This window comes from Gymnoscopelus braueri (genome assembly GCF_963280865.1).
Source record: "Gymnoscopelus braueri genome assembly, chromosome: 15".
Lineage (NCBI taxonomy): Eukaryota > Metazoa > Chordata > Actinopteri > Myctophiformes > Myctophidae > Gymnoscopelus > Gymnoscopelus braueri.
The window spans coordinates 15,042,351-15,060,738 of NC_137620.1; the positions used below are offsets into that span (position 1 = coordinate 15,042,351).

General features: G+C 42.5%; 2 protein-coding genes across 2 annotated transcripts; both read right to left on the reverse strand.

Annotated features, from left to right (window-relative positions):
• Positions 1–4,053: 4,053 nt before the first annotated feature.
• On the reverse strand, positions 4,054–5,790 carry LOC308101383 (tetratricopeptide repeat protein 39B-like; the record flags this gene model as incomplete). The annotated part of the gene is made up of 1 exon (XM_080450805.1): positions 4,054–5,790. One exon carries the CDS (start codon positions 5,788–5,790, stop codon positions 4,054–4,056), a length of 1,737 nt encoding a protein of 578 aa, XP_080306931.1.
• Positions 5,791–8,009: 2,219 nt separating this feature from the next.
• LOC308101384 (uncharacterized protein) lies at positions 8,010–16,607 on the reverse strand (the record flags this gene model as incomplete). The annotated part of the gene is made up of 5 exons (XM_080450806.1): positions 8,010–9,723; positions 9,837–10,774; positions 12,073–12,206; positions 14,439–14,600; positions 15,983–16,607. The coding sequence occupies 5 exons, from the start codon at positions 16,605–16,607 to the stop codon at positions 8,904–8,906; spliced, it is 2,679 nt and encodes an 892-aa protein (XP_080306932.1). The 3' UTR covers positions 8,010–8,903.
• Positions 16,608–18,388: the final 1,781 nt, after the last annotated feature.

The window sequence follows — 18,388 nt, forward strand, 5'->3', positions numbered from 1 at the left end:
TAAATCTTAAACCCCCTTGCTGTTAATCACACAGAGATGAAGAAATACACGTGACACAGAAGATCTATTTTTACTCGACGAGGATTGTAACGACCATGTAAATCACTTCACAAGATCCCAGATTACAATGGCGCACTTCCCCTCTGCCCAAGCACTTTATTTGGAAAGGGTGGAGTGGGAGGAGACAGAGGAGTGGAAACTTACTAACTAACACATTGAATTAATACATTGCAGGATATTCAATTAAATGAATACAATCAAAGAAAGAACTTATATACACATTATATATATATTTATAGCTGCATCTAAATGCTGTAAACCGATCCTGTCAGCAACATTACGCATAGTTTCACAAACGCACGGCAGAAGTCTCACAAAGCACAACCGCCAATCAAAGTGACCACTGGCCAATCACAGTGCGTCCTTTCCAGAACACGACACTGACATAGATTGTAACTAGAAAAAGTGCTCCTCGGAGCACAGGTCTCCGCCAGGTCAGGTAGGCTAGTGTGGCCTCCTGGTGGCGCTATAATAGGCCAACGTGAAAAGGGTGGCATTTCTTCTTAGGCCTTGCACGACAATCGAACACTGACTGCATTCATGATTTGAGGCATTTTGTTAAAAACATTTGTTTCGCTAAATTAGTCCTGTTGGTGGCGCTATAACAGGCCAATGTTAAAAGGGTGGCATTTGTTCCTCAACATAGTGTGACTGTGCGTGCAAAGTTTGAGCGCAACTGGATGCTGCGTTCATGATTTGCAGAATGTTGTTCAAAACAAGCCAATAATGCAAACTTTAGATGTCAATCTTAGCCAATCAGTATGGAATATGAAAAATCAAACACATCCGTCGTGATCACATGACTATAGAGATCATGTGTACCGATTTGCGTGAAATTTGGATAAAATTGGAAGGAGTAGTATACAATAATGTGTTTTACATAAGTCGGCCTCCTGGTGGGGCTATAAAAGGCAGATGTGAAAAATGCAGGGCAAAGGTTTTTCCTTGACCTCTAGGGAGTGTGCATACAACGTTTTACACAGATCGGTGCAGTTATAGGTAAAAACACGAATCGGCCTGTTATAGCGCCACCATGAGGCTGATTTGACAAAATTCAAATGGTAGTTCTTCCTCGGCCTAATGGGACTGTGCGTGCAAAATTTAACGGAAATTAAATGCTGTGTTCATGATTTGAGGCATTTTGTTCAAAACGGAGCACTCCTGCAAACTTTGGAAGACATTTTTAGCCAATCAGGATGGAATATGAGAAATCTGAAAGACCTGTTTTGTTTAATGACTATAGAGATACTGTGTACCGATTTGCGTGACTTTTGGACAAAATCTGTAGGAGTACTGTCAAAAAATGTGTTTTGCACAAATCGGCCTCCTGGTGGCGCTATAAAAGGCCCATGAGAAGAATTTGGGGCAAAGGTTCTGAATTGGCATCCAGGGAGTGTGTGTGCACAGTTTCGCTGCGATCAAGACAACGGTGCTAGAGATTAGCTGGTCACAGACGGACGGACACACGGACACACGGACACAAGGACACACGGACGGACGGACGGACGGACGGGGTGGAAAACATACTCTCTCGCCATGCCTTTCGGCCTGGCGGAGACAATAACGCAGACCATACATACTTCACATCCTGGAACTAATGGCCTTGGGAAGAGATATTGACGATGTGATGTGATGTAATTTATTTAGTCAATCCTGATGACTTGAGCATCTTGGTCATACAGCTGTTATAAACACTTAAAGGGGCATGAAACCCAAGGCCGATTTTGTAGTTTGTTGTCAAGTTCAGGTTAAAAACTACAGCAGGGTATATACGTGGCAGGTTAGTATGCAACGCAGCTGACCAATATAACGATGGCTGTGTCAGATTTAGGCTGCCATGGATCTGCCACTGGTCAATGCTTGCACATTCACACACCGAAATCCTACTCACCCATTATTAATAGCTGCAGGTGGGTTGCTTACACCACGGTGAACTATAAAGGTCAGTATGCAGTCTGCCATGTTTTTACCCTGCTGACAAACTCCAAAATCGGAGCCTGTCCGCCCCTTTAACCACTTAACCTCAACAATATTCAAAGTTATCGAGAATAGCTGATCTAGATCACAGTGAGTGAGTGTAGATCAATCTGCTATAAAACTAAAATAAGACAAATTCTCAATGATGACATACCTAAATTGGGACGCCAGGGTTAAAGTGATTAAACTAACTGTCATAGTCGTTTGCTAAAATAGACAATGGGTGCACTATGGTTTTTGTTGTTTGGCAATTTAATATATTTTTTTTGGCTTTTATATGCCTTTATTGATAGGATAGTAGTCTGACAGAAAATGGGGAGAGAGATGGGGAGTGACATGCAGCAAAGACCGTCGGGATCGGGGCTCGAACCCGCAACGCGCTGTCAGGCTATTTTAGAGCCTAGGTGCCTGGACCACTGACGTTGCGGTCCAGGCACCGTTGTGTGTCATTTTCATGTAATACTATGTCTACAGTGACGTTAGTCCCTCACTTTTTCACCTCGTCAGAGAGTAAAACACCCTGCCCAGTACTCACGGTATAATACCAGCATAAGGAAAGTTAAAGTAATATCAAGTGTTCTTTAAAATATTGAAAATTATAAAGTCTGACTATATTGGGTGTTATTTTTAGCCATGTAGTTATGGCTATTTGTTTTATGCAGGATATTAGGAAGGAACATAATGACATAAGGTGTTATATTCTGTCATGGCAGAAAACACAAAAGGACAGCTATTCTGGTGGTTGTGATGGTTTCAGATGTTTATCCCTCCAAGGCAACGGAGTCAAACCTGGGCACACATGACAACCCCTTTAACCATATTTTATACTTTGGCTTTTCAAAAATAGCAGATACACAAGCTCTGAGCTTGTAGATCTGCTATTTTAGAAAAATCGTGATTTTTTTTGCAAATCTATATTTACATTTTTTTTAACTAAAATCTTTGCTTCTGGAGGTCCCTCGCAAACTGTTTTTGAGATGGGGGTCTGCGGCTAAATCCAGTACATATGAACTTGGGGGAAAAAAGTTTGAGAACCACTGGTCTATGATGCATCTATGACGTCTGACTCGAAATGTGGGCAAGGTCTCCTCGGTCTGATCAGAGCCCCATTGACTTTCATTATCAAATCAGTTAAACATTTCAAAAAGTCTAAAGCATAATGTGGGAACGCAACAGATATTCAGTCGATTTCTTTTCAACGCAGACTCAAAGACGGTGACGGCATCAGTGAACACAAATACGGCATCAGAACAAACAACCGAGATTACCCCATCCGCCAGGCACTTTCCATGCCATGCAGTAATGACACCCTACTGAGAGCAGAGGGAATTGAAAAAGGGGGATCACCTCAAGAAACTTCTCCAGAGAGAAACGCTCTGGATCTTCAAGCTGGATGCCATGGTTTATCCAGGCTTGATAAACCATGGTCTTCTGTCGCCTATCACTAGTTGACTGCACACCTGTGCAAACAGTTCCTGCCCTGACGAAGGCCACTTGGCCAAACACGTACGTTTCTTTCCTTCTCCCTCAACCGAGAGCAGCCTTGGATGCGTCAAGACCACCACCAACCCCACAGTAAGTGGCCTATGGCATTTTTCCTTTCCAAGAGCACCTCGGCTACACAAACAAACAAACAAGACAGAGCACGCCAGACCCTAGCTTTTTTTTAATTCCTTTTCATGTTTTATGTCCTGATGAATATAAGTGCAATGCTATAATTTTGGTGGCGTTTGAATGGATTCTCAACTGTAAAAAATGTATAAAAAATAGCAGATCTACAAGCTCACAATGCGTTGCAAATGGCTAAAATGTATATAGGGCTGAAGTGGTTAATGTATGTTTTGTGATAATAATCAAAATCTACAAAGTAACTAGTAACTTAAGTGTTCAAATAAGTAGTGGAGTAAAAGTATAATATTTGCCTCCGAGATGTAGTGAAGTAAAAGTACTGAAAATTGGAAATAATCCAGTAAAGTAAAAAATACCTCAAGATTGTACAATACTTGAGTAAATGTACTACGTTACACTACTGCTGGCCGTTGACTTGTTGAGGCTGTTGAGCGTTGCATGGATTCTGAAATGGAGCCTGTCCTCCATGGAGTAGTTTTTATAGTTCTTTGTGTTTTCCATATAGGCAGTAGCCTTGGTGATGTCTCCCCGCTGTTTGAAGAGTAAACCCAACTCAAACAGAGTAAAGGGAACCAGGTAATGATCGTACCTGATTCGATGCTCACTGGACAGTACTTGTGCGAAACACAGCTCGGCCTGCAGGGGTCTGTCCAGGTGTTTGAGACAAAGACCCTTCAACATCTGGACCAAACAACTGTCATCCGCATGGAACTCTGATGGGTTGGGGTCGCTGCGCAGCATTTTCTCTGCTTTCTCTACAGTGGTGAGGAGAGCTTCGGTACAATCTGCTCTCTTCCCAACCATGGAGTAACTATTGCACATATACATCATCTCCAGTGCAGGTATGACAAGTCTAACTGGCGTGGTTGCGTTGTATCTTCTAGATTTCCTGATTGCAAACTCTTCTGGAGGTATAGTCTGGCCTGCCACACACCGTTTCAATCCCTCTACCTGCCTGAACAGTTCCACCAGATTCTCTCCAGTTTCCACTACTTCATCTTCTGACATCATACTGAGAATCGCTGCTTTCTGGTACGCGTACATAGCCTTGGACCATCTGCTCTCCTTACACAGAAGGTCAGCATACTGGTAGGCCTGCATCCAATTCTGCTGGTAGGTATGACACCACATCAACTCCCAGTAACACAGATGATGGATCTGTCTCCATTCCTGTTGGGAACACATACACTCCTCATACCTGGACATGGCCTTCTCAAAGTCTCCTTTGAGTGTTGCGATGCGAGCCGAGTAGAAGAGAAACATTGCGCTGTTGGGGTATTTCTGTTGGCAAGGCTCCAACAAAGCTTCAGCTTCCACTAGATCAACTTCTCCTGTTCCCATTATCAGTGTGGTAAATGTGTGGTAGAAGAGCAGTGTCAGGGTGCTCATTACCGATGGAAGAGTGCAGCTAGATACTACCTCTCTGAGCTGAGACAGACCATGGTCCCTGTTTCCTGAGACTCCAATGAACTCCAACAACCTCAATATTCTCTGAGGAAGGAGAGATAGCATCAGGTTGAAGGAGCCAATGCCAAACTTGACTCCACCCTCAAACTGTCTGAACAAATCAGAGCTGCTGGCTAGATCATTCATAACCTTCTGACAGTCCTTGTAGATCTGATAGCTTGTTCTGATCCTAAGTCCTCCTTTGACAAAACTGATCATGTTCTCATCCTGTAGAAAGGATAGCGAAGCTTTATACAGCAAACACTGAGCATAGCAGATATCTGCATGCATCTGCTCCTCCTGCGGGACGGGCTGGTTGAAAACAAGGCCGAACAGAGAACCAAATATGGAGTTTCTCTTTCTGAATCTCTGGCATGTTTGCAAAGCATCATTGACGGTCGTCATGGCAATCTGGATGTCTCTCTCTTCAAATGTCATGGTAGCCTGCATCGCCAGGATACTGCTGTACCCCAACGCATGGTACATACTGTCTCTCCACCGTGGTTTAAGCAGGCCCAGAGCTTCTGAGTACTTGTTATTGAGGACCAGATCGAGCGCACACTGGGTCTCCTGAATGGCTGAATGTAGATCCACCTGCTGACAGGAGACAGGTATCCTGTCAAAGGCACCTTGACAGCAGTCTGACTCAACTGAGGCGGTGTTACCGACGTGTGCCATGGTGCCATGGGTCTATCTTCACATACCGGTACATACTGGTACGTACTTATATAGGCTGACCAAGCTTTGGTCTGACATCACACACAACACAAACCATTGCTTACGACGTCAATTTGTGCAGGCAGGCGTGTTGTGAGTTGACCATTGATTAATGGATTAATGTTTTAAGTTACAGGCAGCCACAGAGGTTGAATAAAGCACTTTAGAGCTTACTGCTGCTTGTACTACTGTAGTATATTAAATAGTTTATTTAAAAATCTGATTTGAAGTTATCAAACAATGCAACAGTTCAGCTGTGGAGGTGGGTGGTGTGAGGTGAAGGGAAGGGGGTAGAGCGGAGTGTGGACTAGCGCATAAGACACTCGACAAATGCAAATATTGATATGAAACCTTTTAACTAGCAGGTGTGGGTGTGAAATTAGTCAACATTGTGCAACTATGCACTAGGTAGATAGGCTATATTTACTGCTAAAATGTATACATCGTTTACAAACAAGCTGCCAGAAATGTGTATTGAGTGTCTGTTTCTACTTCTTTTGGCAGCCTGTCAGCTCCCCAGCCCAGTCGCTAACACTAAGCTGAGTCAGGCTGCTTGGAGCACCGTTGCATTTATTGCTGATATATAACTCTTCTGAGCTGTGCAGTGTGCACCCAATAAATAATTTTGTTCATTACTTTTCACTGAGTTGTGCTTGAATTCTTTCTAGTTTGATTCTCCTCTCTTCCGCACACAGAAGATGTCATGTCCTACTGTCACTGCAGTTCTGCTACTAACATTAGGTTTTTCAACCCGGAGAGGGAAAAACTGCAGATCTTTATTTTTATATTATTGTTCTCTCCCAAGCAACTGCTGCTGCTGTAACTATTTATAATGATGCCTCCATATACAGTATAATGTACTGTAGGCTACTCACAAACGCGAGTACTGCCCACAAGCCACATTTAATATATAAGACACTTCTAATGCTAATGTAACATTATAGTATACATCACTGCTAGGCGGTTCTATGTCAACCTTGAGGATTTCTCTGCAGTTCTCTTTCCCATTAAATAAAAATAATAATAATAATAAATTAATTCAACCTAAAGTGGGCCACAAAACGTTGCAATATCATTTCCAGAATAGCCGATCTACAAGCAGCTTTTTTCCCCGCCTAATGTTTTCCCCCTAGAATAGGGACGCTAGGGTTCATGTGGTTAATGTAATAGAGTACTGGTAACTGGTAAATTAGCGCACTGAACTAGCTTATTATAGACATCTTATTATTAGACATCCTTATCCAGAGCAACTTACAAAGTGCAAGATCAGAGTAAATGGCAATGTAATGGTGTAAAGTAACTAAGTACGTGACATGTATTCAAGTACTGACTTTACTGGAGTATTTCCAATTTTCTGTACTTTTACTTCTACTCCACTACATCGCAGAGGCAAATATTGTACTTTTTACTCCACTGCAATTATTTGAAAACTTTAGTTACTTTGTACGTTTTGATTATTATTACAAAACATACATTAATCACTTCAGCCCTACACATACTTTGGCTATTTGAAAATAGCCGATCTACAATCTCACAACGCGTCACATCGCGACACATTGTGAGCTTGTAGATCTGCTATTTTCAAAAGCTTATTATACATTTTATGCATTTGAAAACTTGTGAAATGGGACATTCTGCATGATGAGTACTTTTACTTTTGGTACTTTAAGTATACTTTGATGTCAATACTTTCATACTTTTACTCAAGTACATTTTTAATACAATACTTTTACTTGTAACAGAGTATTTCTATATTGCGGTATTTATACTTGTACTAGATTTTTCTAGATCTTTCTTCCACCATTGATGGCATGTAAACCAAGTCAACAAACAGGGCTTTTCTATTCTTATTCTTCCTTTAGTGTCCAGTTCTCTTTCCCTTCTATGTGTTCTATGTGTCAACCATTCACGTTGACGTGAGGAGAGAGGGGTGTATGTATAACATTTACTAGCCATGCAAACTAGCCATTTCTGAGAACATTCTAGTATGGTGGGCTATAAATGTTTATACATTTTTTGTTTCAATTCAATATTGAATCTCATATAAACTCTCTCTCTTTTCTTCAACATATTCTACCTGTTGAATAAATAACAATGGTACAAATTGAAGGTTGTGTCTTAATTGAACAATGTTTATTATATTCCATCAAACAAATGAAACTCTGTGAAAATTAGCCACGGATAACCATTTCATCTCCCACTCCCCTGTGACTTACAGCCAACTTTCAATCATTTACAATCATGTGAGAAAAAGGTGAAAATAAGCAATATGAGAAAAGAAAAGGCGAAAATAAGCCCTAAACCAGTGTTGCTCAACCTAGGGACAAGGGACCCCAAATATCATAAGAGGGGCGTGAGGCCATATCAGTTTTGAGGTAGTCAAATGTTCATATCATATCACATCACATCAATACCTGCTTGTTCAGATAAGTCTTGCACTCACCTACTGTCTCTGCCTGTGTGTTCTCAATGTGATATCAGTCCAACTCATCATACAGTATCTATTTCCCCTAAACTTTAACGTAGCTAACTCCCATCCATGTGATGACTCTCACAATAACAGCGTGTGTGTGTGTGTGTGTGTGTGTGTGTGTGTGTGTGTGTGTGTGTGTGTGTGTGTGTGTGTGTGTGTGTGTGTGTGTGTGTGTGTTTGGGGTATTAGCTTCTGTCAGATGGGATAAGAGGTTGGAAACCATTGCCATAAAACAGTGGTTCTCAAACTTTTGTAATTTCTGAGGACCCCATAACTCTGAGTGTACAAATGGGGTCTATTTGGTTCCATCTGTACACTCTAAAAGGGTTACAGACCTGCAAGGGTCCATTGGGAAACCCCTCAAGAAGGAACCCTGAGGGTCCCTGGATTCCACTTTGAGAACCCCTGCCATAAACCAAGCCAACAGAATATAGACAAGATTGATCTCTTCCCCCGCCCCTTTTTCTTCTTCCCTTTGTTTTTATATTTGTATGGAAATAACAAAAACGATAGAACTTGCACAAAAACAAATTTCACCCACTTTTTAGGACTTCTGTAAACCTGTGATGTGATGTGACAATAAAGCAGATTCTGAATCAAGTCAGTGTGGTCCATGACACGCATAACAAAGAGGAGGTTGTTCTACACGACATGAGCCACACATCCTTCTCTTACATTTGCCACATTCACCTTTGGTTTTGTTTTTACACCTGCCCAGCTGGCACTGCCTTCTTTTCAACGGACGGATCTCTGTGTCCGGTGGCGATCGTGCTCTCTTTGTGGGTAGCGGCAGGTCGGGTAGGGGTACGGGACACCGCCCATGAATATGGTCCTGACGCAGCTGAAGTCCCAACTCATTTATGAAGGCTCTCCTGGTGTTCCGTGTGAAGGCTCTCCTGGTGGTCCGCGGCGTGTCCATGCACTCTTTGAACAACGCGTAGGCATTGATGGCGGCCAGGTCCAGAATGTTGTAGAACACGGTCACTGGCCAGCGACGGCTAGCAACTTTGACCGTGTAGCTGCGTGCCATCTGATCCAAAATGCCCTTTCCACACATAGTCTTGTTGTAATAAGTAACAGAATCTGGCTTTTGCTTTGTGTCCGTGCCAATGGAGACGGCGGGGTGCTTGGTGCTCAAGACACACACGTTTTCGTTGGGTTTGCTTTGGTAGATTGTAAGAGTTGCATTTGTGCTCTTCATCACCGTCGTGCTGCATCTCTCTGCCTTCTGGTTCCGTGCACTAGGAGGCAACTCACGTCTCTGTCTGTTCATAGACCCGACTATTGTCGTTTTCTTCGCTAGAAGACTTTGTGCGAGCTTGATCGAGGTGAAAATGTTGCCCGTCGTAATATTTCGCCCTTTGTTGAGAAATGGTTTGACCAATTCCATAACTACATGTTGAGACAAAGGCACGTCACTGCTGCAAGTGAATGACAGGGGGGGGGGGCAAATATCATTATTAGATATAATATTAGATATAATTAGATATTGTGAAATGTGAATACATGATTAGAAAAATCATCATTAAATTACCTGCATTTCAGGTCCTTCCCAATGTAGGGAAATCCATTCAATAAGTATTTGGCATCCACATCAACAGCCATCCAAAACTTTATGCCAAACTTGCAGGATTTACTGGAGTACTGCGTAAAACCACATTGCGTCTTCGTGGGAAAAGGTTGATCATGCACGGTGATGTTGAGGCCAGGTACAAAGCATTTCTGACAGTTCTCTATGAAACCATTCCAGACATCTGTCATTGCCGCAAATTTGTTGTGCTTTTTGCGAGCAGACCTTGTTTCCTTGTCATCAAAACAAAGGTACTGCATGATTGACCTAAAACGATCCCGAGACATTGTTTCTTTAGCAAAGTCCAATCCATTGCGGTATCCCCAGAGTTCATCAAAGGGCTTGCCCGGTGTGTGAATGCAACGCATGAATAAAATAGCAATGAATGCCTTCAGCTCACTCACAGACAAATCCCAATTTGTATTATTTCCTTTAAAGCGGGCCATCTTGACCGTACAATCTGTGATATACTGCAAAATGTCCATATCCAACAAACACAGGAAACTGCTCTGCTGATCGATAATCGCCGCCTTAGCGTGATTTGTAGGGCCGGGCTTGTTGTCTCTGAAAAACCAAGGCGCGCTAAGGACACAACTTCTGCCAGGAGGAGTCCTGTCCGTATGCCCCGTAACAAGTTCTGTCCACACGGTCCCATCCTTACCGATCTCCTGTCTGCGAGCAGTTGTTGGAGCAGGTTGTGGCAGCTCGGGCGCGGCGAGATCACCGGGATCGTCCAATTCCGATTCGGATTCAGAATCGGAATTCTGGCAATCAGAGTCTGGTTCCGAGTGGTGCGCCTCTGGTTCTGCCCGCCCCGTCTCGTCATCTTCATCGTCCGTGTCCACATCACTCCACTGCATGTCTTCAAGCATGACGGATGCCGCCGATTTCGTCATCTTTTCCTAAAACAAATTGTGAAAGTCAATCTATGAATGCATGTCGGAGAGCTTTTTTGTTTTGTTTGTTTGTACCATTATGTCACGTTTGTAAATGATATTTTGGTGTTAATCTAATCATCAGATTAATGTTGTATGTACTGTATGTGTACGTGCACTAGGTGTGAGCCTACGTCACTGTAAGTAAGTAAGCCTTGCCGGGCCATGTGGCCCTGCCTGGCCCATGGGGCAGGATAGGCCTGTCACAATTATCACATAATCGTCTAATGGCAATTATTTTTGCATAATCGTAAAAATCGTTTCCTTGATCAAAAATACATTTTCAAATATAAAAAAAGCTAGATCAGCTATTTCATCTTTTTAAATATTTTTTTGAAAGTATAAGATTAAATGTGTCAGTAATTTATTTGTGAACTCAAGTTACCTGCCCTGTGCTTTTCATTACGAAGCTTAAACGCCAAACAGAAATGTAAATTAACTATTGAACCCTATATTTTTTTTGTTTGGCGTACAAATATTGAGGGATGAATGTAGGGCTGTCCCCGACTCAGGATTTATTGAGTCGACTCAGAGTCGCAGGTTTAATGCAGAATCCACGGAGTAGAAAAAGGTTGCCAAAAAAAAAAAATCCAAATAAATGCATATTCATTCATTTGTAGCGTATTGTGTTCACAATAAGCAACGTGTCGTATTAGTCAGATCCGGAAGAGTGTATATTTATACTCCTGCTCCCAAATAATTAATTACATCACCAGCGCGCAGCGCAAAAGTAGGTCAAATCAATCAGCTGTCTTGTCACTGCAAGTCAGAGCCCCCCTTAAAGTTTAAACCATAACATGACCTATAGAATGGATCTTCAGACAAACTATTGAGATTGAAAAGCTTTCTTCATGTCTTCCTCACCTCAAAGAAAACGTTGGATTATTTCTTCAAATGACCGGAGCACAGGCAGCGGCCAGCGGACAGTACGAGGTAACATGGGCGATTCACATCCAGGTCTTTATATTGGATGTGATTTCTCCATCGCAACTCTTTCCCATCAAACAAAGTAATCCAAACTATTTTCACTGCTTATTTTGCTTGTTAAAAGCATAATTTTATTAAGACATGACAGCAATATGGAAAAAATGAAAATATCTCAATTCAAAATGCGGTATATGTCATAGAATAACCAAATATAATTTTTTTCTTTTTTTTTTGATGGCTCGACTCAAGGAATGTGAGTCGACGTCAGGCTCTTTGCCCGACGTGTCGACGCGTCGACTTTTAGGGGACAGCCCTAGATGAATGTCATCACTGCTCACCGTTGTCCCAGGCTCCTCTGGTCTTTGAAGTAGCTCCTCCGGTTCCTCTTTAATCTGTGGATGTTTTGAGTCCTCTTCGACTACATTGGGGCTCCAATCCTGTGGAGGTATTGATTCCTCTGTGACTACGAATTCTAGGAAGAGAAAAACATAACACGTATCGAGATATATGTAAATGATTTAACAACAGTACACATTTGTATTTGGTGATGTTCCACTGTTCCTGTGATGTGTCAGATCAAAACAAGCATGACTTGTCGATAGAATTTACTCGAGCTCATAAAACATCAAACTTGTGCTCCTGATAACGGAGAAAATTGAGCGGAGCCACAAGGACTGAGGCGACCCATTGATGCCATTGTTTGTGGAAATACAGTGATATACATAACGTACGTACATTGGTGTATCGCAATGAAGTAAGATGGCAGCCTGTGACCAGTCAAAAAATGATTTCCCCAGAGAACAACTGAAAAAAACCTTGCCCACGATCATCTAAAGTGTGTGAGTATTTTAGACGAAGACGCAACAACATGGTGCGCAGTATACTTAGCGAATTGGAAATGGCTTATCACAGCATTACAATAGGCTACAACGGTATAAAAGTTATTAAGAAGCAATGTTAAAACAGAGCGGTTTCCTAGCTTCCTGAAGAATTGTTTTACTCAGGTCAGGAACACAAAGCATTTACACTAGAGCTACTAGTGTTGCGAATGTGTGCCTTCTTAACCTATTCAAACCGGGAAAGCCATTTTAGATTTTAACAACTTTAACCATTATTTAACACATTGACTGCCAGAGTTAAAACACCAGCCATAGCTGCCTGTGCCAGACATTTTTGAGCATTCTGACCAGTCTATCTAGAACCACAGAATATTTTGTGCAAGGACTATGAACACATGGAATACCTCAAAATAAAGATCAGAATCTCTACTCTAACCAGAAAAAAAGTTCCTAGCATGTTCTGTTCTTTAGCTATTGGTAGATGAATATAGCTTGCTTTCACCAAAAACAGTTGTCTGGAACAAAAAGCTGAGATAATGAGGTTTTTGTGAAACAGTCTCTCTCAGGCAGAACAGTGATTAGACCCTTATATTTTCACCTTCAGTGACACATTACTGACATCAGACAGTGAAAGTGTCTGAAAAGAAAGTGCTTTTGAATATACTTTTATATAGCTTTTTCACATCTCAACGTTTATCAACATGAATCTTGTTGATAAACATCTCAAGCTCATTTCAACGTTTTTCTTTTCAAAGTTATATCAAAAGAAGTGCAAAATGACACACACCATTTCATCTCTGTGTGTGTGCGTGTGCGTGTCAAGACTTGGCATTATCTGTGCCAAATGTTTGAGTTTGTTTTTTCACACACACACACACACACACACACACACACACACACACACACACACACACACACACACACACACACACACACACACACACACACACACACACACACACACACACACACACACACACACACACACACACACACACACACACACACACACAGGTTTTGGCTGGCTCATCTCCTAAAACTTGAAAGATGTAAGGATTTAATTTGACCACCAGAGGGGGCCCTCCTAACCTCCTAAATGACCTCCTCTTATATGAAGTCCTCTTATAATTTAGGTTAGGAGGACCCCTCTGGTGGTCAAATTAAATCCTTACATCTGTATTGGATGCATCCAATCCAATAGACATATTGATGACCCCTGATAGAAACCATATAAAGACATATAGACTGTATGAACGATAAGTGAGGCCTCCCTCATTACACACGTGCAGATTTATACACTGAGTGAATGCAGTCATACAGAATTATTTTCTGTGAATGCCATGCAGACAGCACTGAGATCCAGATAGCATCTATGACATAAAACCAATCAAATCAGAAAATGTTTGACTTTTTATAGAGTGAAACAGTCTTACATACAGCCTTATTTTGATCACAACACCCAATAACTGAATGTCAGTCCCCCATAACTCTTGAGTGTGTGCAAATGGAACCATACGGGTCCATTTGGGTCCATTTGTACACATTGTACTGTAATGGTCATTTAGGGCTAGCTATTTATGTGTATGTCTATGTCCAGGTTTTCTTCAGATTAGGACACTGATTTCACTGGTTCCATTTGTACACACAAGAGTTACATACCTGCTAGTTTGCAATTGTATATCTATGATATAAAACCAACAGTCTACCGTCTACAGAAAATGTTTGAAACGACTCAGGCAGACACATTTGAACACACTTTATATGGCTTTCACATTTTCAAGTACAACTTTTTCAAGTACAAGTACCTTTCAAATGTATATACAAAATACAGTACAAAATGACACAATATATTTTGTGTGTTTTGCCTGGCCAGCACATCGATGTCTCCTCAGATCCCTCAGGGGCAGTCTTCACCTCCTCGGATGGCGGAGGTGGTCCCGGCGGAGGTGGTCCCCGTGAGGGTTCTGAGAACGTGAAGGCATAGATGTCTTTCACCGACAGAGATGGCTCCACGTCCTCAGATCCCTCTGGGGCAGTGAGAGACATTAGCAGCACATTTACTGCCAACTGTTGGCTGGCTCAGAGCATAATAAATCATAAATCAAAGTCAAAATAAATACAAAATGAAAATAAAACAAAAGTGCATTTTAGTAAGTAAAACAAACAAATACAATCAAAATGATTCAAAAATACTTCTCCTTAGTGTGGTACACACTGAAGCATTTCTTAGCATGGAGGGGGACCAAACAGCTTTCGCACTGTAACGTTGTCTCACTCCGCGTTAGCCCTCTCCTCTTACAAACTCTGCACCACTTCGATGTGTGCGTTCGTTTGGCGGTGGGGCCGATATAGACAAGCTTATGGACATCCATATCGCCACTCAATCGGTGAAGAGGGTCCTTTCTTGGTGCATAAGGACGGCGGGGGGGGGCAGGGGGGGGGCGGGGGACGGCGGGGGCGGGCAGGGGGGGGCGGAGGGGGGATGTCCGCCCTAGGTTCCCAATCTGTGTCCTTCCACTCAGGCTCTACAGCTGGGGGCCTCCCACCACGTCCTGTGAATTACAGAAATACACAATTACCATAAAATACATATTTTTTCATTTGTGTGGCAGTGTTGATTCATATGAAAATATGAATAAAACTAAATGGAATTTTATTCAACAGACTATGACTAAAACTGAATCAAAATGTGCTGTCAAAATCGTGTGGTACAGCGGTGATGATGAACAGAAAACTGTCTTACTTCTTTTACGGGGGACAGGTGGTACAGTTGAAGACGATGGCCCTGCTTCGTCCAAATCCATCATGTCTGAAATCACAGTAAAACATAAAATCGTTTGGTAAATAGTATGTACAATTATTTTCACTGCCAGCATGTCAGGTGGTGCATTACTTTGTGGAACTTAGAATGAATGACATTTATCATTGCAGAGTGGGGTTTTAGCCATTACTGTGGTAAATCTGAATGCAATAAATAATATTATATACATCAAATAAGTACAAAATGGCACAACATATCATTGTGTGTGTGACATTACTGGCAGAAATAAGTAAGAACGATGCCAGCTATGATGTAAAACCAATCAAATCAGAAAAAGTTTGACTGAAGTTTGAGTGAAACAGTCTTATGGCCTTATTTTGATCACAATACCCAATTACTGAATGTCAGTCCCCCATAAACTCTTGAGTGTGTGCAAATGGAACCAAATGGACCATTTGGTTCCATTTGTACACATTGTACTGTAATGGTCATTTAGGGCTATTCTGTATGTGTTTGTCTATATTGTATGTCCAGATACAATACTATACTATACTATATTGTGAGCTTGTAGATTTGCCATTTTCAGAGTGCAACCAAAAGGTAAGATATGATAAAAAAAAAGATATATATATATATATATATTCTTACCACTGGTAAACGGAGACAGACATCGTTTCCTTGGGCTTGGCTCCCAGCTGCCAGAGTCGTCGGAAGTTTCTGGGTCTGGGCGATACGACGCGGTCCTCGGTCTGCCGCTACGACGCAACGGGACCCCGGTATCGATGTCTGGTACCGTTGGGTTCGTGTCCTCAGATACCTCCGCAGGTGGGGGAGGTGGTTGTGGTGGACGTGGCGGAGGTGGTTGTGGTGGAGGTGCCCGCCGGCGCCGCCGCGGGGCGGTGAAAGACACCGATGTATCCTCAGATCCCGCGGGGGAAGTCTTCACCTCCTTGGATGGCGGAGGTGGTCGCGGCGGAGGTGGTCCCCGCGAGGGTTCTGAACATGTGAAGGCATAAGTGTCTTTCACCGACAGAGATGGCTCCACGTCTTCAGATCCCTCCAGGGCAGTGAGAGCCTTCATCTCCGCCTTGATCTCCGCCTTCATCTCCGCGGATCTCCCAGGTGGCGAAGGTGGTCGCGGCGGAGGTGGTCCCCGCGAGGGTTCTGAACACGTGAAGGCATAAGTGTCTTTCACCGACAGAGATGGCTCCACGTCTTCAGATCCCTCCGGGGCAGTGAGAGCCTTCATCTCCGCCTTGATCTCTGCCTTCATCTCCGCGGATCTCCCAGGTGGCGAAGGTGGTCGCGGGGGAGCGGTGAAAGACGCCACCGCCGACGGCTTCACGTGCTCCACAGGTCGTGGTGGTGGTGGTCCCGGTGGTGGTGGTCCCGGTGGTGGTGGTGGTCCTGAGGGAGCAGTGAAGGACATGGTCTCCAAAAGAGTTCTTTGGGTCGGGTCCCTCCGAGGCCATTTGGCCTTGCATTTCCTTCCTCGCATCTCGCCTAAAATCTATATTCCCGACTCCCACCTATAAATATGTACACCTAACTCTCTCACCTATATATCTTATAAACTATAAGATATATAACTATATATTGCACCTCTCCTAACTTTACCTAACTAACTCCAAACTAACGATCGCTTGCTCTTTCTCTGTCTCTCAGTCGCTGTCTCTCGCTCTCTCTCGCTCTCTTTCTCTGTCTGTCCGTCTCTGCTCAATGTTTGTTTAGAATGCCACAGGGACTGTGACTCTGCACCCGGATTTGTAGTGTTTTGCTCAGATCATGAGACTTTTGCGATCATGTGACTTTTCTTTTGTCCTAGAATAGGGTGACCAGATCCAAACAGGGCCATTGAGGGACAGATCAACCCGTTCCGCGGGACATCGCGGGACACATGCACGCGCGCGCAGCGCGCGTGCATGCGGACCCCCGCGCGCGCGCGAAGCGCGCGCGCGCGAATTTTTTTGGCGGTTCTGGGCGGATTGGGTTGGTTTTTGGGCGGTTCTAGGCGGATTGGGTTCGTTTTTTCCCCAGTTTTTGGTTACTTTATTTCGGTTAAAGGGTTAGGATTAGGGTTAGGTTAGGGTAATGTTATTTAATTCTTATTTTTGCCTGATTTTACCGATTTATTATCAAAAAAATTAAACACAATTAAAACTTTTTTTTTTTGCAAAAAGTGGGGGGTATGAAATCTTAATAGGAGTATGATAATAACTATAATAGAACTACTATGCAAATAAAAACTTAACAACAGAAATGCATTTGAAATGATCTGTATTTACTGGACAATACAACCTACTAAGAGGCTTTGATTTGATTGTGAAGACATTAATTACATCCAATAAGGAGCTCACAATAAAGTATGTAGTTTTCACAGTAGTCAACTACAGTCCCAAGTCTCATGTCTTGAGGTACAACTTAGGCTACTACTCAACTCTCAAGTCTACATGTAGAGCAGCAACAGCAGTATCAATTTTATATTAACAAAGAAAATACCAAAGCAGCATCCTCCTAACAAAGCCAACTACTGCAAATTATTTTCAAATTAGACAGGCAAAACATTAAAAAAAATAGATAAAATAAATAAAATCAGTAATATAAATCAAAACTGGTCAGGACTGGAGGGAACAACAACTAATAATAAATGAAATTGTAAACAAACTTGTCCACCATAGCAAAACAGGCTACAGTATGCACTTCCAGAACCAAGGAAATATTTTAAGTTTTGTCCATCACAAGTCTTTCAGTTTTCTCCATCACAGCAACAACTGTGTGTAGGCAGGCCTGGCCCACACAGGCAATGCACATTCAGCACCATAGAAAGCACCTGGCAGTGAGTGAAACACAAGAATAGCAGCACAAATTTAAAATCTAGCACCACACTGGCCCAGAGCCCACAATAAACTATTCTATTTAAACATATCTTACCTTAGATGTTCTTCTTGGGTTTATACTTTTTGCTTGAGCGTGCTGCTTCCAATAAGGCCTTCTGCTTGAGAACATAGCTGTAGAATTCCTTACAACTGTATTCAAAGTTGGTCTTGACTTGGA